This window comes from Macaca thibetana, chromosome 20 (assembly GCF_024542745.1).
Source record: "Macaca thibetana thibetana isolate TM-01 chromosome 20, ASM2454274v1, whole genome shotgun sequence".
Lineage (NCBI taxonomy): Eukaryota > Metazoa > Chordata > Mammalia > Primates > Cercopithecidae > Macaca > Macaca thibetana.
Window position 1 is genome coordinate 34,959,001 of NC_065597.1, and position 22,351 is coordinate 34,981,351.

Genomic DNA, 22,351 nt, shown 5'->3' on the forward strand with positions numbered 1-22,351 from the left:
CGCCTGGCCCAAACTTAGATACATTTCAAAGGGAAATTTTATATCATGAGTTTATTTGTTTAAATTTTACTTTATTTTTATTATTAAAAAATAGAGACAGTATCTGTTCTGTCACCCAGGCTAGAGTGCAGTGGTGCAATCATAGCTCACTGCAGCCTTGATCTGGGCTCAGTGATCCTCCTGCCTCAGCCTCAAGTAGCTAGGACTACAGGCACATGCCACCATTCAGTTAATTTTTTTTAAGTTTTTTGGTAGAGACAGGCTTTCACTATGTTGCCCAGCCTGGTCTCAAACTCTTGGCTTCAAGCAATCCCCTGCCTTGGCCTGCTGCCAGAGTGCCAGGATTTACAGGCAGAACCACTGTGCCCAGTGGATTTAAAACATCACAGTTTTAAACAGAAAACCAGCACCTCTTGCCAGGAAGAGGTGACCAATAAAACCCATGTTGATAAACCAGGGTCACTAAGTTCTGGCCAGACGCCATTGCCTGCCAAGCCCATGTGTGCAGTCTACTCCTCTTGCTCAGGGAGACAAGCACAGGTTACCAAAGGGAAGGACAGGCCAAGGCTAAACCAGGACCTTCTGCAGAATCAGCCCCAGAATTAGAGGAGAATTAAAAGGACTTCTCACCAAAAGACTCAGTGGTATTTGTTGCCTCAATCCCTGGCCACTAAAGTCACCTCTTGTCTCACCAGAGCCTGCATCCCATGCATTGGGGACATTGCCTTAAAGCAGGGGCCCCTGACCCCCAGGGCTGCCAAAAGGTACCAGCCATGGCCTGTTAGGAACCGGGTGCAGGGCAGTGAACGAAGCTTCATCTGTACTTACAGCCACTCCTCATCCCTTGCTTTACCATCTGAGCTCTGCCTCCTGTCAGATCAGCAGTGGCATTAGACTCTTAGAGGGCCATGAACCCTCTTGCAGGATCTTAGAGGGCCAAGAACCCTCCTGATGATCTGTCACTGTCTCCAATCACCCCCAGATGGAACCATCTAGTTGCAGGAAAACAAGCTCAGAGCTCCCCCCGATTCTACATTATGGTGAGTTGTATAATTTTTTAATTATATATTACCATGTAATCATAATAGAAATAAAGTGCACAATAAATGTAACAAGCTTGAATCATCCCAAAACCACTACTCTCTCCCTAGTCTGTGGAAAAATTGTCTTCCACGAAACCGGTCCCTGGTGCCAAAAGGGGTGGGGACTGCTGCCCTAAAGGATTCTAGCCCCTACTTCATTTCTCAGGAGGAGACATGTTCTCCATCCTTCATTTCCCTGTTTCAAAAAATTATATATATTTAAATTTTTTAATGCATGTAAAATATTTATATAAAAATTTAAAATATTGGCCGGGCGCAGTGGCTTACACCTGTAATCCCAGCTCTTTAGGAGGCCGAGATGGGCGGATTACTTGAGGTCAGGAGTTCAAGACTGGCCTAGCCAACATGGTGAAACCCTATCTCTACTAAAAATACAAAAAAAAGTTATCTGGGCATGGTAGCACATGCCTCTAATCCCGGTTACTAGGGAGGCTGAGGCAGGAGAATTGCTTGAACCCAGGGGATGGAGGATGCAATGAGCCGAGAGCAGGTCACTGCACTCCAGCCTGGGTGACAGAGTGAGAATCCGTCTCAAAAGAAAAAAAAAATATTAAAATATGTAAAAATTTAAAATATAGAGACAGGATTTTGCCATGTCACCCAGGTTGGTCTCGATCCAACTGCCTTGGCCCAGCCCATCCTTCATTTCATACAAGTTCCTCCTGGAGATTTGTTATTTGTTTTTCTTTTTTATCTTTTTTTTTTTTTCAATTTTTCTTGCCTTTTTTTAACTTTCAATTAAAAAATAGATTCCTTTTCTTTCTTATTTTTATGCTTCTTGTTGTCCAAACCCAGAGATTTGTGACTTTACAACCTAACTCCCTTCCCTGTCTAGCAAAGCCTAGGGCGTCTGCATTTTATTGAAGTGGGCAGGAAACCAGAGCAACTTCTGGAATGGAGAGAAACCTGCTCCTGCTCCTGCCCCTGCCCACTGCCATGGCCTGGAGAGAGCTGGCCCTGGGCTTTGGGACAATCTCAGAGCCCACCTGGGGGCGGTGGCAGAGGATCGGGGCAGGGGAACAGTCCTGGGTGAAGCTAAGATGGCACTGGTCCCTGCAGTCGCCCGGGGCCAGCCCTCCGCACTTACGCCTTTCTCTGCTGGTCCATTCTGTTAATCTGGCCGCCTACGAACACACGGATCTTACATTTGCTCCACCTCTTCTTGCGGCCAAGGAGATAGGGAATGAGGAGGGTGAGGCCTGGCAAGGAGAGTCCCCGTGAGTCATGACAAGAATACACTCAGGACAGAGCACTATGTGGGTTCCTGCCCCGCTCTGCCATTAGCAAACCCCTTCCTCTCCTCGCTGGACCTCAGTCGACCCATCTGTATAATGAACAAGCCTGACTAAACCCAAGTTGCACATGGTGCTCTGTGAGGTAGGGTTTATTTGTGCTTGTGCAGAGTATTTAAATACACAAGCTGGCGTCCGGGCGCTGTGGCTCATGCCTATAATCCCAGCACTTTGGGAGGCCAAGGCAGGCAGATCACCTAAGGTCAGGAGTTCGAGACCAGCCTGGCCAACATCCAACATCGTAAAACCCCCTCTCTACTAAAAACACAAAAAATTAGCCAGGCCTGATGGTGCACGCCTGTAATCCCAGCTACTCAGGAGGCAGAGGCAGGAGAATCGCTTGAACCCGGGAGGCGAAGGTTGCAGTGAGCTGACATCACGCCACTGCACTCCAGCCTGGGCGACAGAGTGAGACGCCATCTAAATAAATAAATAAATAAATAAATAAATATAAAAATTAGCTGGGCATGGTGGCAGGTGCTTGTAGTCCCAGCTACTCGGGAGGCTGAGGCAGGAGAATCGCTTGAACCCGGGAGGCGAAGGTTGCAGTGAGCTGACATCACGCCACTGCACTCCAGCCTGGGTGACAAAGCGAGACTGCATCTCAAAAAGAATTAAAAAAAAAAAGTTGTCATTTCATAATTGAGGAGTTTCCCATAAAAGTCGAGGAATCCAGGTCATTGGCAGTTCTTGAAGAGTGAATATTTGACCAGCGTGTGGGAGCCCTCAGCCCTCTCTGTTGTCTCTCCACACAAGACCAAGGACTAGCTGTCACATATCACCTTGTAATCCTCTGTGCCTCGGTTTCCTTATTTATAAAGGGGAGTTAATCATGACAGCTCCTACCTGGGGACTGCATTAGGTAGGGAATTCCCTGTCAGGCAGGTAGTAAGTGCTCAGCCTATTTTGGCAATTATTGATAGGATTCGTTCCATTGGAGCAAAGATATTTTCTTTCTATCTGTGACTCTATCAAAGGTAGCAGGAATAAAGCTGAAAGTCACTTTTTTTTTTTTAAATGGGAAATTTTTCATTGTGAAGTGAAAAATATTCCTCCAGCCTTCCTGGGCACTGCCCATTTCCCCATTTATATCACCTGCCTGTGCCCCTAAGGGCCATCCAGTCAGAAGATTCCATCTTATGGCGACTTCAGCTCTTCTCTCAAAGTTTCCCATTTTATAACCAAAAAACTAGAGGCCAGACAGAGGGGTCCCTCCAGGCTCCCCTGAGCTCACTGGTGGGTCCAGAAGCCCCTGTCCCCTTTGAGAGCAGGCCAGGAAGGAAAGGGAAGGAAGACCACCCCATCCCACCCCTGCCGGGCAGGGGGGCTGATCCAAGGTGGGCACTGACCTCCGTCGTCAAAGAGCCAGTAAATGTCGATGGTCTTCTTGCCTTGCTCCGACTGGAAGACAGTGGTGGCCTGCTCCTCCTGCACCAGGGCCTTGGGATCCACTGCAGGAGGTGGGGACGGGTCAGAGCAGAGCCAGCTGCCGCGCATCCTGGCAGGCCTGGCCCAGGACCCCACCAACACCCCTTCTGATGCTGAACATGGGTTCTCTGGCAGGTGGAACAGGAACCGGGGCCCAGGACGCTCAGTGCTGTGATGTGCCCCTGACCTGCTCTCAGCTTCTCTCTCCTGGGATTCTGGTGAGTACTGGGGGTGGAGGCAGTCCCAGAGTCCTCTGGGTAGGTAGGGAAATGCACTCTCCATTCCCTTAAACACCTCCCTGCGCCCTTCACAAATGCCCATAGGAGCCCTCCCGCCTGCACTGCAGGCCCCCTGCCTCCCGGGGTGATGGTGGGAGAGGACGAAGGAAAATCCTGCCCCACCCTGCATGGCTAGAGGGGCCTTGGCAGGGGTGGGACAAGGGCCCCAGAGCCTGCTAGGTGGGTCCCCGTCATTCTCTGACCCTGAATTCTCCACCTCCTGGCAATCTTTTTTCCTTTTTTGAGACAGGGTCTCACTCTGTCACCCAGGCTGGCATGTAGTGGTGTGGTCACAGCTCACTGCAGCCTGGAATTCCTGCCTCAGCTTCCCACAGCGCTGGGATTACAGGTGTGAGCCACTGCGCCTGGCTGCTGGCAATCTTTGACATGGCCAAGCCCCTCCAGTTCCCAACTCCAGTTACTCAGGCACCACTGTCACAAGAAAAAACCACCTTCCTCGACCAAGTTCCCAGGTGGCCCACCCCTAGCTGCCCCACAGGATGAGAGTGCCCTGAGCTCTGAGTGGGAACACTGACAAGCGCCAGAGACTGATGGCCTGGCACCTCTGGCGCTGGCTTCCTTCCCGTCCTCCGCTGGGTCAAACACGGGGTTAACTGCAAAAGAAGAGGCAGCTTTGTTCACAGGCTCTCCTTGTCTGAGGGCACCATGGGTTCCTCCTTGACAGGGCTCCCTTAATGCCAGGAAGAAAGTCCCAAGGCCCCGCCTGGCCTCCACGGCCCCACTGCACCTTGCCCTGGCTTCCCTCTGACCTGCCTCCTGCCCAGCTCCTCACACTCCAGTCATGCCTGGCCTGTCAAACAGGCCAAGTACATCCCCACCTTGGGCCATGGTGGTGGGTGCGCCCCGAGCTGTAACATACTTTCCCTAGCCTTGGCCTCCTCAGCAAGAGGCCCCCTCCTGAAGGAGGCCTTCGCTGGCCACTACGCCCTGCACCTGTTTTCTCAAGACACGCTCATGATCTGAGATGACTTATGGGCCCACTGGGAAGCGTCTGCTTTTCCCTCTGGAGTGTCAGCTTCTCAAGAGCAGAGGCTTTTTGGCTTTGCCGTGCCTGTAACCCCAGCACCAAGAGCAGCGTTGGTCAGGAGCGGAGTTACTGCTCTGTAAATAGTGGTTGCATAAATAGTTATTGACCAGCTGCTGTGTGCCAGGCATGCACTCAGCAACGGCACTAATGAATGGACCCAGCCCCTGGCTGCAAGAGACGCGGACTCCAAGCTCCCGGTCTCTCCAGCACTGCCTCCCATTTGTTGCCATAAACGTTATTGCTTTCACACCTCTAGATATTTCCTTTTTTTGTTTGTTTGGTTTTTGTTTTTTGAAACAGAGTCTTTCTCTGTCACCCAGGCTGGAGTGCAGTGGTACAGTCATGGCTCACTGCAGCCTCAAACTCCTGGGCTCAAGCTATATCCTCCCACCTCAGCTTCCCAAGTAGCTGGGACTCCAGGCATGTGCCACCACACCTGCTTAATTTTTTATTTTTAGTAGAGACGGGGTCTTGCTATGTCACCTAGTCTGGTCTTGAACTCCTAGACTCAAGCGATCCACCTGCCTCTGCCTCCCAAAGTACTGAGATTACAGACACGAGCCACCACACCCCGCCTCTCTAAATATTTTTTAATTCAGAGTCTGCAGTCATATATGACTTTAAAATGCAAAACACATCCCTATTCAGTGGACCAAAATGCCCAGTTCCCATGGTCATTATTTATTTTTTTTTTTTTTTTTTTTTTTGCTGACCTCAAGGAATTTACATTCTGCTTTACAACATTACAATAATGTTCGCTCAGTAGCACTTTGTTTTGTTATACATTCAAAGAAAATTCTCAATATGATATGTACATTTAAACTTAACATTAACCAAGTCCTGAATCATTACTTTTGTCTTATTGCAAATCTAATTTTATTTACCGTAAAAACCACTTCCATCTATATATTGAGTGAGGAGTGGGAATTACGTCTTTCTATTAACTGGATGATGATATGGACAAACAGATGCTAATATGGCAGCTGTTCAAGTACTTTATTTTATTCCACTGGGGAGATGGTCTCATAATATCCATAGCATGATTTTTTGTCCCGGTCATTATGTATTTTCATATTCCAGCATATTCCTGCAGGCATTTTCCTCTCCCCTCTTTCCTGGTTTTCTATTACAACCCATTTTTTTTTTCTGAGATGGAGTCTTGCTCTTGTCACCCAGGCTGGAGTGCAATGGCGTGATCTCGGCTCACTGCAACATCCACCTCCTGGGTTCAAGTGATTCTCCTGCCTCAGCCTCCCAAGTAGCTGGGGTTATAGGTGTGCACCAACCCTATGCCCAGCTAAGTTTTGTATTTTTAGTAGTGAGAGGGTTTCGTCATGTTGGCCCGGTTGGTCGTGAACTCCTGACCTCAGGTGATCCACCCGCCTTGGCCTCTCAAAGTGCTGGGATTACAGGTGTGAACCACCATGTCTGGCCTATAGTAGATCCTTTTGCCCTGACCCGATTGTGATTCGGGGAACTCTGAGTTCCAGTCCTGGCTCTGCCACAGCTGGGAAGCATGACCTTGAACGAGTTGCCTTCTCTTTCTGGGAAACCTTATGGGCTCTAATGGACCACTAAGAGGCGGGCAGATCACGAGGTCAGGAGATCGAGACCATTCTGGCTAACACGGTGAAACCCTGTCTCTACTAAAAATACAAAAAATTAGCCAGGCGTGGTGGCGGGCACCTGTAGTCCCAGCTACTGGGGAGGCTGAGGCAGGAGAATGGCGTGAACCTGGAAGGTGGAGCTTGCAGTGAGCTGAGATCGCCCCACTGCACTCCAGCCTGGGCAACAGAGGGAGACTCTGTCTCAAAAAAAAAAAAAAAAAAAAGAGGTGACTTTCTATGAGTCTGTAACCTTTTATTTCTTACTCATTTTTCCCTCTGCCATTAAAAAAAAAGTAGGTTCTAGAACTTTCTGGGAGTGGGCAGGGCATGTACTCACTGTGTGCCTGCATCATCTTGGACACATTGAGTCCCTCCCGCATCCTCATGACACACACACCATAGTTGAAATCAAAGGCATCGCTGGAAAGAGAGGAGATGAGGTCCAGCTTCTCCCTGAGATCCCACCGGGGAGGTGACCTGGCACCCAGGAGACCAGATGTCTAGAGTTGGTTCTGCCTCCTACCACACCCTTTCTGTTCTCTGGGCCTCAGTTTCCCCATCTGTATACTGTACAGGCAGAATTGGAGAGTACCCCAGGACTCCTTCAGCTCTACAGTCTGTGGCACTGTGGATCCTGCAGATCCGGTACTCAGGGGAACCAAGTCAGCCCTGTCCTCCTGATACATTTGGATAATGCCTCCCAACTCTGCCCATGGAGGTGGGGATGGTAATTATTACCTCCATTCTATGGATGCAAAAACTGAGTTTTGGAGAGTAACTTGCCCATGATCACATAGCTAAGGGAGTGAGCAGCTGGGATTAGAATCATATGGCTGAGACTGTAGACCAAAGGACAGACATGCCCATGAGAAAAGCTTTACTCCTGCAATAGGCTATCTATAAAGATGTCTGGAGGCCGGGAGCAGTGGCTTATGCCTGTAATCCCAGCACTTTGGGAGATCAAGGCAGGCGGATCACCTGAGGTCAGGAGTTCGAGACCAGCCTGGCCAACATGGCGAAACCCCATTTCTACTAAAAAATACAAAAATTAGCTGGGCGTGGTGGAGTGCACCTGTAATCCCAGCTACTCCGAAGGCTGAGGCGAGAGAATCACTTGAACCTGGGAGGCAGAGGTTGTGGTGAGCCAAGATCGCACCATTGCACTCCAGCCTGGGCAACAGAACGAGACTCTGCCTCAAAAATAAAAATAATAAAATAAAATAAATTTAAAAAATTAAAGGTGTCTGGAAGACTCTTGTTCCAAAGATGTATGTACTGCCTGATTGACACAGTGCCCAAGAGCCCACCCACCACTGCGGTTTGGGCCAATGGGTTGTGCATTGCCCTTCCTGGGCTCCTTAGATCACATATCTCTGGTAAAGGACCTTTCAGGCCCTGCTTTTTGAAGGTTTGGAATGTTGGAGGTGGAGAGAGGCTGGAGATCAGGTATTCTATCAGTTGCTGCTATAATTCTATTAGCAGCAGCTGAGAGGATTGCTCTGAGTCCTACAGCTGGCTAACAGCATACCTGGAAGCAGGTCCCAGGGCCCCAGCCCTCAGCTTCATGTTGTTCAGTGATACCACAAACAATGACATCAACACAGAAAAGCCACTCAGGCAGGCATCTCTGGACCTCACACAGCAAGTGCTGATAAGAGTTTGGAGTCAGCCCTGAAGTCCCCAGGGAGTTCGGTCCTCAGGGCCTGGTTTTACTTCCCTGTTCAGGGGCACCGCCTCAGAGTTCTTGACTGGCTCCCTGTGCACCTTCTGGAGCCCACAGGGAGGCATGAGGTTCTCACCTAAAAACTCACGTTTGTAGTTCCTCTGAAAAATTAAAAGATCTGGCAACATTGGGCCCACGTTTCCGCATGGGCACTAGAGCCCATCCTGCATGGACACGAGTCAAGTAAGAGCCACTCTCACTGAGTTGCCACAGTCTCCACTGCTCCCTATCACCCCATGCCTGGCCCGCTTCACTCATGGTGCTACCTGCCTGGCCCCAGCTGGCTTTGGTGTCCATGACTCATAGGTCAGAGACGGGCCTGTTTCTTCTTTAGCTTTGAGCAAATGGACTCAACTTCTTTTTCAAAGACAGGGTCTTGCTCTTTCACCTAGGCTAGAGTGCAGCAATGTGATCTTCGCTCACTGCAGCCTCCAACTCCTGGGCTCAAGTGAGCTTCCTGCCTCAGCCTTCCATGTAGCTGGGACTACAGATGCCAGTCACTTTGCCCAGCAGGACTCAACTTTTTAAGCACCCACTACTTCTTTTCCACTTCTCAAGGCCCAGTGGCCCCAATTAACAGATCCCAAGCCCCTTCCTCTCCCCTGACTCACTGGAGGATGCCAATGTAGTCTTCCACTGTGGCTGGGTGGGCCGACTGCCAGTTCTTCTTGAATCCGACCACCAGAATGTTGGGCTTCATTCTCCCGAGACCTGAGGCCTGCCAGGGGATAGGGGTGAGATGGGGAACCCATCAGAGGGGCAGAGTTGGTGATCCACCTGGCCAGAGGCCCCAGCTTTCTTATGTCTCCAGATGTGCTGATTCTCCAAAAAAAAAAAAAAAAATATATATATATATATATATATACACATACACACACACATATATATGCAATCTTAAAAAAATTTGTTTTGCACAAAACAAAACTTTATTGGGAGAAAGATGGCTGATGGGAGGAAATATCTGAATTCCAGAATCCTCGATTCTAGTTCCTACATCCCTCCCAGGGCCCCCGAAAGTTAGAATTGGCCAAGGTGACACCAGCCCCCACAGGCTTCCAGGTCAGTTTCCCAGGTCCTGGGCATTCTGAAAAAGCGCCCAGAATCAGCACATCTGGAGACATAAGAAAGCTGGGGCTCTCGTCAGGCATGGTGGCTCATGCCTGTAAACCCAGCACTCCGGGAAGCCGAAGCAGGTGGATCACCTGAGGTCAGGAGTTTCAGACCAGCCTGGCCAACATGGTGAAACCCCGTCTCTACTAAAAACACAAAAAATTAGCCGGGCATGGTGGCGGGTGCCTGTAATCCCAGCTACTCAGGAGGCTGAGGCAGGAGATTCACTTGAACCTGGGAGGCAGAGGTTGTTGCAGTGAGCTGAGATCGCACCACCGCACTCCAGCCTGGGTGACAAGCAAAACAAGTCTCAAAAAAAAAAAAGTTGGGGCTCCTTCTGCAGCAAAAGAGGCTTAAGCAAAGGGGCCCCCAAGACTTTCTGCCTTCCAGGTTGTGTCACCGATCCATAAGTCCTGTAGGGGAGCCCCCAGTCCACGGCACCTGCATGAGGATCTGGACACCTTTGCGGAGGTCCTCAGCAATGACATCCGAGTAGAAGGCCTTGATCTTCCTCTTGTTCAGCCACTTGGTATGCCCGCTGGCGATGAGCTGGAGCTCAGGCATCCTCTGCTTGTGGGGTCCCTATAGGTGGGTGAGACAGGGGACATCACTGGCTGCCTTCACCCTCCAGCCTGAGATTCAGCCCCTCTCCTGCCCTGGAGGCTGCCCCAGGGACTTGGCAGCACCCACAGTGCCCTTTTCTTTTGCCCAGATAAGGGAAACACAAGGAGTAGGGGAGAAAGCGGGGAGGAAGGCAGAGGGAGGGAGCAGAAAAGAGGCAGGGCAGCTGGGGGAGAAGCCAGCAAGAGGGGCCAGGAGGGGGAGAGAATGGGATCCATGGGGGTGCCTGACTGGGCACCCCTTGCTCCGCATTCCCTCGGCCCCCACTCTGTGGGTTGACATCACACACAAGCGGCTCCCCCAGGAGTACTGCCCTGCGCCCCTCCAGGGGCCACTCACGATGAGCACATGACCGCAGATCATCAGGCTGAGGTTCCGGGTGAAGGTGCCCACAAAGTCCACCAGGGCCGGGCGGAAGTTGGGGGGCCCCGTGAGCACCAGGCACTGGGGGCTGAGGAAGGAAGGGAAAAGAGCAGGAGCCATCAGGAGAGAGCCCATGGGGTGCGAAAGGCACCTCCCAGGCTCCCTGAATGGCGGTGTGGCCACCAGCATGACCCTACATGCCTGGGGCCTTGACTTCCTGCCTATAAATCCAGGGTGACTTTTGGGGCTCTTCCGACTCTTTTGGTGACCTCCACACTAGTCTCCCTGGTCCTTCCTGCTCAGGCCACCAAATGCTACCCCCCATGCTTCTCCCCTGCCCTGCCTAGCCCAGCACGGTGGGGGAAAGAACAAAGCCTGGGAGTGAGGAAGTCTGTCACTTACAAACTCATCAGTTACCCAGGCAGGTTACTCAAGAGGCAGCAGATGACAGTGGTCAAGGGCCATGACCTGAGTCAACTGGAATCCAGACTTAATTGGCCACTCATCAGCTGTGTGACCTGGGGCCAGTTACTTAACCTCTCTGTGCCTCAGTGTTCTTGTCCATGACTGGGTTAGTAATTTCCTGGACCTCAGCCGGTTCTTGTAAGGCTGTGTAAGACACTTTGCAAGCACCTGGCTCATGGTAAGCATGACAAAAATAGATATTGCCAATAATTATTAGGATCTGGTGGGAAGGGGATGGCAGGTGCATAATCCTCCTCGACAAAGAGGGGAATCGGCTTTGAAGGTACGGTGCCCAGGGGAGGTTCGTCACCATTGGTTCCGGGGATACTGTGATGGGAGCTGCAGCAACAATCACCTCGGCAACAAAGCACATTTCCACTGTGGAAACTGAGGCATGGAGAGGCCCCTTGACTTGCTTGGTCCCCATCAGGATATGCCCACCCCTGTCTCATGGCGGCTGGGTGGCTCCTCCACCTCTGTTCCCTCTCTCAGTGGAGGCTGCACACACCCTGGGTCTGCCTGGGTCAGGTGACAGGTCTGGGCTTGGAAACTCCCAGGGTGGAGCCATCACCGGCCCCGGGGTCCCAGGTGGGTCCCAGCAGCTCTGCTCACCGGTAGTTCTTGATGTGGTCTTCCACCTCATTGAGGCCCACTGAGTAGCTCAGGGCCAGGTTGTAGGAGCCGGCCTGTACCGAGGAGCCCCAATTTACCTCTGGGGGAGCAAGGGAGCAGCAGTGGTGAGAGCAGTGTTAGGAATCAGTAGAAGAAACCAGACATGTGGAGGGATGGAGGCAATGTTGGCCTTCTCAAGGCACTGGGCACCCATGGGAGCAGGGCTACCTGGGGTGGGCAGCCTATAGGGTGGAGGCCTGCAGACCGTGTGGCTGCACGTTGAAAAATTACACATCAAGGCCAGGCACGGTGGCTCACACCTGTAATCCCAGCACTTTGGGAGGCTGAGGTGGGCGCATCACCTGAGGTCAGCAGTTTGAGACCAGCCTGGCCAATATGGTGAAACCCTGTCTCTACTAAAAATACAAAAGTTAGCCAGGTGTGGTGGCACACACCTGTAATCCCAGCTACTCAGGAGGCTGAGGCAGGAGAATTGCTTGAACCCGGGAGGTGGAGGTTGCAGTGAGCGGAGACTGTGCCACTGCACTCCGGCCTGGGTGACAGAATGAGACTCTGCCCCCTAGTCCCCCCTCAAAAAAGTTATACATCAAGCTCCACACGATATCCTCCTGCCTTGCCAAACCTTCACGATTGCCTAGAAGCCCAGGTTGAGACTTAGAATCCCAGGCTTTTTCAGAGCCCTGTTTCCCGTCCTTAGGTTGCTGCCACCCCAGGGTCCCTGCCTGCAGACAAGTAGAGACCTTGCTCAGAGTCCAAGATTTGTCTGCCTGCCATCCACACAGCCAGCCCTCGGCCACCCCTGAGGCCTAGGTGTGCACAGCAGCCTGCTGACCCCTCTTGGGGGACAGCCCTAGGGAAGAGGCCAACGTAGGCCCTGGAAGCTCACTCAGGGTCCTTTGGACAGGGGATTCCCGGGTCCTGGGTGCCTAGGGGTGGCTGAGAAGTCGAGGCATGGGCCCTGAGTGGGGATGTCCCTTGGGGTTCCTTGCCACATGGGGAGGGATGAAGGGGAGGGGCAGAGAGGGGCCCTGGACAGCACAGAGCCCGACTCAGGGCTCTCCAGCCAGGGGCAGAGGGCAGGGCCGCCTGCATGGCTACCCTGGGGGAGGAGGGCCGCAGCCTCGCAGCTGAGATGCACACCTGGCTTCTTGTAGATCACATAGAGCAGGAGGAAGAGCACCACACCGATGGCGATGAGGGCCGCCCACCAGGTGAGGAGGAACATGATGACCACGGAGATGATAGCCCCAAACAGCGCCGCCCACTTGTTGTAGTACTGGAATGAAGGTCTCCACCCTGGACCAAGGGCACCAATCAGTGGACATGCCTGGCACTCTGGAGCCTCCTTCTAGGCCAGAGCTGCTGGGCAGGGCCTGGCAGTAATGTGAGCAGTGCCCAGAGTCGGGGTCCCAGCCTGAACCCGCCAGCCATGAGCACCACCCACCCTGCCTCCTGGGGCTGGGTCTACAGGCTCTGGGGCAAACCACACACCTGCCTCGGCTGGCATTTCACCAGGAGCATCCAGCTCTGGCCAAATACGGCCACAGGACATCCCATGTCAGCAACAGCACCAGCTCCCATGGTGCCAAGAGGGTGAGATGGAGGGGGAAAGACATGATTCTGCCTGACTTCCCCCACCCACAGGCCAGGCCAGGGCTGCCACTAGAGACAGCTGCCTCATGGCGCAACTCCAGGGCCATCATGAACATTGGGGTCTATGTAAAAGGTGGCCTGGTAAAAGGCAATGGCAATTTGGAACTAGTTAGAAAAAGTTTTCCTCAAGACTCTTTATTGCCATCTGCCAGAAGTTTTCCATCATAAACACGCAAATGTCTGAAATCTATGATATGAATGGCGCCTCCTAGAGTTATGCAGTGTGCAACCTGCAGCACTGTGTGTGACAGTCTAGCTGTGACTTTGGGCAATTCTCTTTCTCTGAGGAATCAGGCTCCCGATTCCTGTAAAACTGGGGAAGGAAAAGACTGGAAAACCTCTACAGATGGTAAACAATGCATGAATCCATGTAAAGTGCACGCTGTCAGTGCTTGAGAAAGGAGAGCCGCTATTATTATTATCATTATTATTATTACTGTTATTTGAGACAGAGCCTTGCTCTGTCACCCAGGCTGGAGTGTAATGGTGCGATCTCGGCTCACTGTAACCTCCCCTTTCCCAGTTCAAGTGATTCTCCCGCTTCAGCCTCCCGAATAGCTGGGATTACAGGTGCCTGCCACCATGCCCGGCTAATTTTTGTATTTTTGTAGAGATAGGGTTTCACCATGTTGGCCAGGCTGGTCACAAACTCCTGACCTCAAGTGATCCGCCCACCTCAGCCTCCCAAAAATGCTAGGATTACAGGCGTGAGCCACCGCGCCCAGCCAAGAGCTATTATTCTATTAATGTTCCCTTTCAATGGTTTTAAATTGAGAGGTGACCTTGGGCTGCCAACCTCCACCCGTGCCTCACACTCCCACCCCATGCTCCCTTTCCCCCTAGCCCCTGGGTGCCTCCTCCTGAGGTGGGTGAAGGGTTTGCTTACCAGGTGAGTTGGTGATGGAGGCGTGGAAGCAGCTGAAGTTGATGAGGGCATAGGAGCAGAGGAAGAAGTTGGAAATGATGGGGGCTATGGTGTTGAGCTCAGCTTCAGGAACCCAGGGAGAGAGAGGAAAGCCTGTTGGGTAACTCTGCCAAGGACTGGCTTGGCACTCTCCTTCCCAGGGTGGGGGACCCCAGACAGGCCACCAAGGCTCAGTCAGTCTCAACCTTCTCATCTGTGAAATGGGTCCATCCTTTTGTGAAGCTCAAAGGGATAGTGTCTTGTAAACTGTAAACACCCAGCTTTTAAGACAGAGGGGATCAGTGTGACAGTAGACCCCACCAGGCTATGGGATGACCAAGGGTAGTTGCTATCATACTGTTTCGACCACAAATGACAGCAAGAAATACTTTTTTTTTTTTTTTTTGAGACAGAGTCTTGCTCTGTTGCCCAGGCTGGAGTGCAGTGGCATGATCTTGGCTCACTGCAACCTCTGCCTCCCAGGCTCAAGCAGTTCTCCTGCCTCAGCCTCCCTAGTAGCTTGGATTACAGGTGTGCACCAACACGCCCAGCTAATTTTTGTATTTTTAGTAGAAACGGTTTCACCATGTTGGCCAGGCTGGTCTCAAACTCCTGATCTCAAATGATCTGCCTGCCTCAGCCTCCTAAAGTGCTGGGATTACAGGCGTGAGCCATTGTGCCGGGCCAGAAATACATTTTGCAATGTGACCCAGGACAGCTAAGGCCGTAGCACAGCTCCACCCCAGTGGTACCCCAGTGGTACCCCAGTGTTCACCCACCCAAGAAGTACCCCAGTGGTACCCCAGTGTTCACCCACCCAAGAACTGCTTCCTCTTCCCCGTCTCCCTGTTACCCTCTCCTGCCACTGCCCCCAGCACCCCAGATAAACTTTCACATATGAATCCTTGTCTCGGGGCCTGCTTCTGGTGATCCCAAAACACAGCGCGCACCAATGTGCCAGGTCCTCTGTCCATGATTTCATGTAATCACCTAAGAACCCTGCCCGGATCCTCAGTCTGAAGTCAAGTCAGACCCACCCAGATGAAAGGACATCGAATCTGAATCAGGGTACATTGCAGGTAAATGTGTTTCTGGGCCCCGGTGAGCAGGAAGCAGAGACAGGGCCAGAGAACATCAAGTCTGACCAGACTTTTCCATCCCTGCCACCTCTTCATGTGGTTCAGGACCCAGTAGCACCCGGTGTCTGGAAAGCTTCCCTTGGGTAATAGTGACTAGGCTATCAGGGCAAATCTCATGGACTGTGATGCCAGCCTGAACAGCATGGATTCACTGGTGGCAGGAGGGTGCCCATGAGCCCAGGGAGGCTGGCCAGTAGTCTACCCCCACCCCACTCCTGCATAGGAAGCAGGGGCCAGGGGACATCATGTCGCAGCATGGCCACCTCTCTCCTAGCGAGTTCTGCCTCCATAGCTAAGTAAATTAGGCAAGTACCGGGCGTGTGCACATGTGAGTGTGTGTGCATATATGAATGCATGTAGATCTTCCTGCACACATGGTGTTTTCCTGCCCATCTGAGACACACCTGTTAGGCACTATTGCTCCCATTCTGCAGATGAGAAAAATGAGGCTCAGAGAGGTGAAGTAACTTGTCTAAGGTCACACAACTGGCACATGGCAAAGCCTGGATAGGAAGTTGATCTAATGAACCGATTACCTGGGCTCTTTTCTCCTAAGATATCTGCCATCTTGAAGCCCAAGGAGTCTAGAAGCCCCAGGTCTGAGGAACTGGGTTATCTAGTTTATATACCTATGAGGATACTGACCAGCCATCGGTATCCCATCCCAAGAAGGGACCAGTCAGCTTGTCCCATGCTCCAAAGGTGTTCTGGGGGTTTGTTTAGACCCAGGGAAGTGGGATGCTAGCTGCCAGGACACGCGAATGCAGACTGGGGAACAGGTAAGTTCTCTTCTAACAAAGCAGAAGGCTCTGCTGCCTGACATGGTTTGGGAGCCATTTGCCTGGAGGTGGGAAGGGGAAGGATCACATGGCCCCCCGACATCTCCTTCCAGGTGGGGCCTCACCCCTCAAGACAGCCTCTGAGTGCCCACTAATTGTCAGGCCCGGCGGGGCTCTGGGGCGGGGAGATGAGGAGGCAGGAGAAAAGCCCGGCCCCCATGCCCCTCATGGCCGGTGAGGGGAACAGGAGGCCGGGCCCTGTGAGCCCTGGCAGAGCCTTACCGATGACGATGAAGGCCACGGCGATGGCGTAGGCCAGCAGGTAGCCGCGCACAGGCTCCTTGTTCTTGCCGTAGCCTTTGCCGAAGAAGCCGATCAGTGGGTACAGCTGGTCCTTGCAAAGGCACTGCAGCACCAGAGGCCTCACTCACCCCCAGGCTGGAACCTGCCACTTCCCCTCCCCTGGGGCCACCTGAGCTCCAGCCCCGGCTCGGTGCCCTCTGTGACCTCCCCAACCTGGGTCCTGGTGTCTGTTTCTATTAAATAGGGATGATCACTCTCCCTCCGCCCTACTGTGAAGACAGTAAAAGGGCATGACCAGGGCGTGGATGGCTCTGGGTAGAGCTTGAATGGTGGAGTTGCGGACAGGATGCAGGTGGCACAGGTGGGAGTGTGTGGTGGGGGCTGCAGGTGTTCATCAAGTCACACCACTGGAAGGGGCTGCTTCCTTCAAGAGTTTGCTGATAGCTCCTTTTCCCTTCTGGCTAGAGACCCCGGTCTAATGACACCTTCCACTGTTTGTAGCAGTCAGCCAGGTACCCGCCCTATTGTGCCTCTAGCCCAGGCTCCTCACCCCCCATCATCTCGACCCCTTTCTGTGGCCTCACCTGGAAGACTTTGGCAGCAGAGACAAGGCAGGCCAGGGCGGAGGAGAGGGTGGCCCCGAAGATGCCAGCCGTGATCAGGGGCGCGAAGCCTGACACCATGCTCATGGTCTGTGGGGATTTGGGGCTCAGGGACTCCATGGTGGGGGGGCTGAGCCAGGAGCCCCCATCTGTGGCAACTCATTCCCTACTGCGGGCAGGGGCTGGGTCCTGAGCCTCCATCTGAGTCCAGGACCCACCCCTGGAGATCCCAGTGTCCACCCACAGGTCAGGACTGGACAGACCTGGGCTCTGAACCCCTCTCCCCTAAGCCTAGGGCTCGGCCCCCAAAACTGTCCCCCCCCCCTACAAACTTCCAGGCCCGCAAGGGGCCCTGCAGCCTCCACCCAGCCCCCAATGAGTCTGGTGGATCAGCCCTCCTGGCGGTAACCTGGTAATAGTTGATGAGGCCATAGCGGCAGCTGTGCTGCTGGGTGCACTCGGTGAAGTTCCAGCCATAGCCACAGGCCAGCCCCTCGCAGGCACCCCAGCCAGGGGTCACCGTGTCATTCAGGACCCCAGAGGCATCACGAACCATGCAGGAGCCTGAGAGGAAGAGGGAGAGCATGGGGAGGTCTCCCTTCCCTCCTTACTCTGTCCTCTTCCAGCCCCACCTCTGCAGAGGGTGAGACACTGCAGATGACGGGCAGCTGTCCCTTCATCATGCAATGATAATGATGACAATGGAGGTGTGCCCGGAGCCATGCTAAGTACTTTACAACAACCTCCAAGCAGGCATTACTATTATTTTTGTTGTTGACATTTTACAGAGGCGTAGAGCTTAAGTGACCAAGATCACAACGTCCTCCTTAGATCGGAGACCTGGATCTCAAACCTTGAGTGGCTGTGAGCTGGACCAAGTCCCTTGGCCATTTGTGAACAGCTTGCCTCAAACGGGGCCACTGGGAGCAAGTGCACCTGTGAGAATCTCAGTTCAAGGCAGGTGTTAACAGCCCAGGCCTGGGCTCAAAGCCTGGCTCCACCACTCAGTGGCTGTGTGACCCTGGGCAGATCACTTAATATCTCTGAGCCCCCATTTTCTCCTTGGTGAAATAGGGAAAATGACAGTGATAGGATTGGCATGCAAAGGGCTGGGCACGTGGGAAGTCAGTTGCTGGTATTATCATCATCATCACTCCTAGCTTTGTCCTATAGGATCTTCACACTTACGAATCTGGGCCCTCAAGGGACCCAAGGAGCCTGGTCTGACCCCGCCATGCCCACCGCCATGAAGATTCTCTGATCATTGTCAAGATACCCTAGAGATAGGTTCAAGGCTTCACATCCTGAGGTCGCCATACCCTCCCAGCCCAGCTTTCCGTGTTAGAGAGTCAAACCCCACCCTCTGATCCCCGCAGTGGTGGGGGGTTTGGGACACGGCAGGGTGGAGGCCAGGTCCCTCCCCTTCCTGACTGGCTGGGGCAGCCACTTACCAATGGTGGCTGAGATGGCCAGGTAGGAAATGGTGGTCCAGAAAATGGCCATGAGGGTTCCCTTGGGGATGGCTACAGCAGGGTCCTGCAGGAGGGAGGGAGAGAAGGAGGGAAGGAAGGAGGGAGGACATTAGGCAGCCCCTGGGCCTCCTTCCAGGCCTGTCCTCCTTGTCTAAGGCTAAGGCTGGGGACAGCAACCTCTGACCTTGGCCCCTCAGAGCCCCCGTTCCAGCACAGAGAGGAAAGAGCCTCATGATTGAGGACCCCCACAGAGGGATGAACACAACTGAGATCACAGGGCGGAGGCTCCACCCAAGCCCCTGGGAGATGGAGGCAGAGAGAAGGAATTCAACAGCTCCACGCCTGGGCCACAGAGGGCACTTGGCGAGGGCTTGCTTTGAGGGTGGTGAGGGCGGGGGTAGGGTGGTGGGCTCTGGAGTCGGCCTGCCCGGGTTCAGTTCCAGGCGGCCAGCTGGGCAGGGGGCTGTGCTCTCACACCCCGGCCCCTTATCTGTCAGAGATGTTGGTGAAATAAATTAATCCACATTGAGATCCTAGACCAGGACTCCCCTCCTCGCCAGCCCTCACGGCATGTTCAATCATTATGCACCAATTGATTTGTCTGGTTCCTCAACAATAAATAGAATACACTCCAAACTTTCTCCTATCGTTCTGAGAAATAAATCTCTGCTCATATTTTCTTGCTTTCTTTTTTTTTTTATTTTTCTCGAGGCAGGGCTTTGGGTGGAATCTCCACCCCAGGGCTCTGTGGGGCCCCTGCAGGCATGGACCTGCCAGTTCTGCCCGGCAAACCTGTTTGACTCAACTGGGCCATGCACATGGGGTCCCTAGCTCCAAAGCCAACAGAACATGCCAGCCTCCCACCCTGCCTCTAGTGGATTGAATAGTGTCCCCCAAAATTCACATCCACCCAGAACCTCAGAATGTGGCTTTATTTGGAAACAGGGTCTTTACAGGTGCAATTAATGAAGATGAGGTCACACCAGATTAGGGTGGGCCCCAAATGCAATGACTGATGTCCTTGCAAGCAAAGGACTCACAGATGAAAGAAGGCCACGTGAGACAGAGACAGAGATTGGAGTGACGCAGTTGCCAGCCAATGAAAGCCATTGTCAGCAGCCACCAGAAATTAGGAATATTTCTTAATTCTCTGGATTCTCCCCTGGGTTTTCAGAGGGAGCTTGGTCCTGCCGACACCTGGATCCCGGACTTTTAGCCTCCTGAACTGGGAATGAATATAGGTCTGTTTTTAAGCCCCCCAATTTGTGGTGAAAACACAAATACGCCAGCCATCAACCCCCATCCTACCTCCTGCATCTAGATCTGAGATCTCAGTCCCTGGATGTGCCGGGAAGAGGCAGGCAGAGAAGAGGTGAGCTGGGTAGAGGTGGGCTGAGATGTGGACCTGGATGTGTCACTAACTTCGAGATTGTTGCCTGGGCATTTAACAAAGTTAGGCACATCCAGGTCCACATCTCAGCCCACCTCTTCCCTGCTGTGTACACTGGGAGAAGCCCCTTAACGTCCCTGAGCCTCAGTTTCCCCATCTGTGAGATCAGAAAATAACTTGGCAGGGGATAAGTGTAATAAATGTGAGCTGTTGGGCTGGGGCAGTATTGTGCACAGGGGCATGCCCTGAGGCCACACAGAACATATTTGTTGGATGATGCAATGGTGATGTAGTTGAGGCCTCTCTGTTTTAGAAACTGGTATTCCGGCTCCTCTGCCACCTGTTTAGTCCTGGGCAGGCCCCCAAACCTCTCTGACCTTGGCTTGCTTGTCTATATCATGGTAAAAATGACAATGATGACAAGAAGCTCTTAGCTCCTGCTCTGAGCCAGGCACTATTCTAAGCACTTTACATGAATTAGCGCATGGAATCCTCCCCACCGCCCTGCAAGGTGGGGGCTGGACTCGTCCCATTTTGGAATTGGGGAAGCTGAGGCCCAGGGAGTTTCAAAGGGACTTGCCCGAAATGTCACAGTGAGGGCTCCACCAACAGTGGCTCTGCTGCTGAGGATGCTGTCCCACAGGATAGGTGGAGGCCATCCAAGAGCCCCTTAAAACTTGAGGGCATTTAGGACAGAGTGCAGGTGCGGGCCTCAACCAGCTTCGAGACAGCTGACGCCAGCTGGCTGGTAACCTAAAAAGCTTGATGAGGCATCGAGATAAATTCCCAGGCAACGATCTAATGAGGCTCCATGGAATCCAGGCTGTCTGAGCACAGGCCCAACCTCTGCGGGACCTCAGGGCAGGCAGACCAGGCCTCTGCTGGCCATTCCCCAGACAAACCAATGGCCGGCTGTTCTCCAAATTCCAGGCCCTGCCGAACACCGCCTGGTGCGTAGCCAGTTAAAGCCAGGCTGGCTTCGCAGTCACCTCCATGTTCAGTCCTTTTTGTTTTTTGGGTTTTTTTGAGACGGAGTTCTGCTCTGTCGCCCAGGCTGGAGTGCAGTGGCGCGATCTTGGCTCACTGCAACCTCCGCCTCCTGGGTTCAAGCGATCCTCCTGCCTCAGCCTCCCGAGTAGCTGGGATTACAGGAGCCCACCACTACACCTGGCTAATTTTTGTGTTTTTAGTGGAGCCTAAAACATAGTTTCATCATGTTGGCCAGGCTGGTCTCGAACTCCTGACCTCAAGTGATCCACCGGCTCTGGCCTCCCAAAGTGCTGGGATTACAGGCATGAGCCACTGTGCCTGGCTCAATGCACAGTCCTTAATTTGCTTAAGAAAATGCATCAAGGAGTGCCTTCCAAATGAGACTGGAGGTTTGGGGTAGGGGTTAGCTGTGATTTCCAGCATGGGGCTAGCTCCGCATTCATCACCCCCTCTTGCCTGCCACCTCCTTTGAGCAAAGGCTCCGCCAGCTTCTCATCTTTCAAAACCCAGCTCTGGGCCGGGCGCGGTGGCTCACGCCTGTAATCCCAGCACTTTGGGAGGCCGAGACGGGCGGATCACGAGGTCAGGAGATCGAGACCATCCTGGCTAACACGGTGAAACCCCGTCTCTACTAAAAAATACAAAAAACTAGCCGGGCGAGATGGCGGGCGCCTATAGTCCCAGCTACTCGGGAGGCTGAGGCAGGAGAATGGCGTGAACCCGGGAGGCGGAGCTTGCAGTGAGCTGAGATCCGGCCACCGCACTCCAGCCTGGGTGACAGAGCGAGACTCCGTCTCAAAAAAAACAAAAAAACAAAAAAACAAAAACCCAGCTCTGGCACCTCCTGCACCCAGAAATTCTGCTGGAACTCCTGCTAACATTAGTTTCTCCTTCTCCCCGATGGTGCAGCACTTTGTATTACTGCTCAAACACTGCATTTCACCACAATTCAGTCAGCAAACATGTACAGAGCACCTAGTATGTGCCAGACTCTGAGCTGGGAAGGAATAGGGAGATAGAGGCAAGTCTCTGTTCTCCAGATGCCAGGGCAACAGATACGCATTTGGCCTGACATCGTTATGCTGGGGGAACCATGACTCTGATGGAAGGGCTGCGAGAGATGATAGTTGAAGGAGGTATTTGAAAGACAAACAGACTGGGAGCAGTGGCTCACGCCTGTAATCCCAGCACTTTGGGAAGATGAATCGGGTGGATCACTTGAGGTCAGGAGATCGAGACCATCCTGATCAACATGGCAAAACCCCATCTCTACTAAAAATACAAAAAATTAGCCAGGCGTGGTGGCGGGTGCCTGTAGTCCCAGCTACTCGGGAGGCTGAGGTAGGAGAATGGCGTGAACCCGGGAGGTGGAGTTTGCAGTGAACCGAGATTGTACCACTGCACTTCAGCCTGGTCAATAGAGCGAGACTCCGTCTCAAAAAAAAAAA

General features: G+C 52.9%; 2 protein-coding genes across 10 annotated transcripts in view; one reads left to right on the forward strand and one right to left on the reverse strand.

Moving 5' to 3' along the window:
* Positions 1 to 22,351, forward strand: part of LOC126943899 (metallothionein-1E-like) — a 374,938-nt gene that overhangs the window by 134,017 nt on the left and 218,570 nt on the right. The gene's annotated exons all lie outside the window — the stretch shown is intronic.
* Positions 1 to 22,351, reverse strand: part of SLC12A3 (solute carrier family 12 member 3) — a 49,860-nt gene that overhangs the window by 19,154 nt on the left and 8,355 nt on the right. For 5 of the 8 annotated variants that reach the window (XM_050772881.1, XM_050772880.1, XM_050772878.1 and 2 more), the window contains 14 exons: positions 18,503 to 18,587; positions 17,461 to 17,615; positions 17,034 to 17,141; positions 16,429 to 16,552; positions 14,211 to 14,312; positions 12,812 to 12,967; positions 11,651 to 11,750; positions 10,550 to 10,661; positions 10,031 to 10,171; positions 9,091 to 9,197; positions 7,094 to 7,176; positions 4,638 to 4,715; positions 3,745 to 3,846; positions 2,191 to 2,302 (listed from right to left, as the gene is read on the reverse strand). In XM_050772881.1, coding sequence (XP_050628838.1) covers positions 2,191 to 2,302; positions 3,745 to 3,846; positions 4,638 to 4,715; positions 7,094 to 7,176; positions 9,091 to 9,197; positions 10,031 to 10,171; positions 10,550 to 10,661; positions 11,651 to 11,750; positions 12,812 to 12,967; positions 14,211 to 14,312; positions 16,429 to 16,552; positions 17,034 to 17,141; positions 17,461 to 17,615; positions 18,503 to 18,587 — 1,565 coding nt within the window. The remainder of the gene's footprint in view (positions 1 to 2,190; positions 2,303 to 3,744; positions 3,847 to 4,637; positions 4,716 to 7,093; positions 7,177 to 9,090; positions 9,198 to 10,030; positions 10,172 to 10,549; positions 10,662 to 11,650; positions 11,751 to 12,811; positions 12,968 to 14,210; positions 14,313 to 16,428; positions 16,553 to 17,033; positions 17,142 to 17,460; positions 17,616 to 18,502; positions 18,588 to 22,351) is intronic. The other 3 variants (XM_050772883.1, XM_050772882.1, XM_050772879.1) reach the window with 1 other exon arrangement.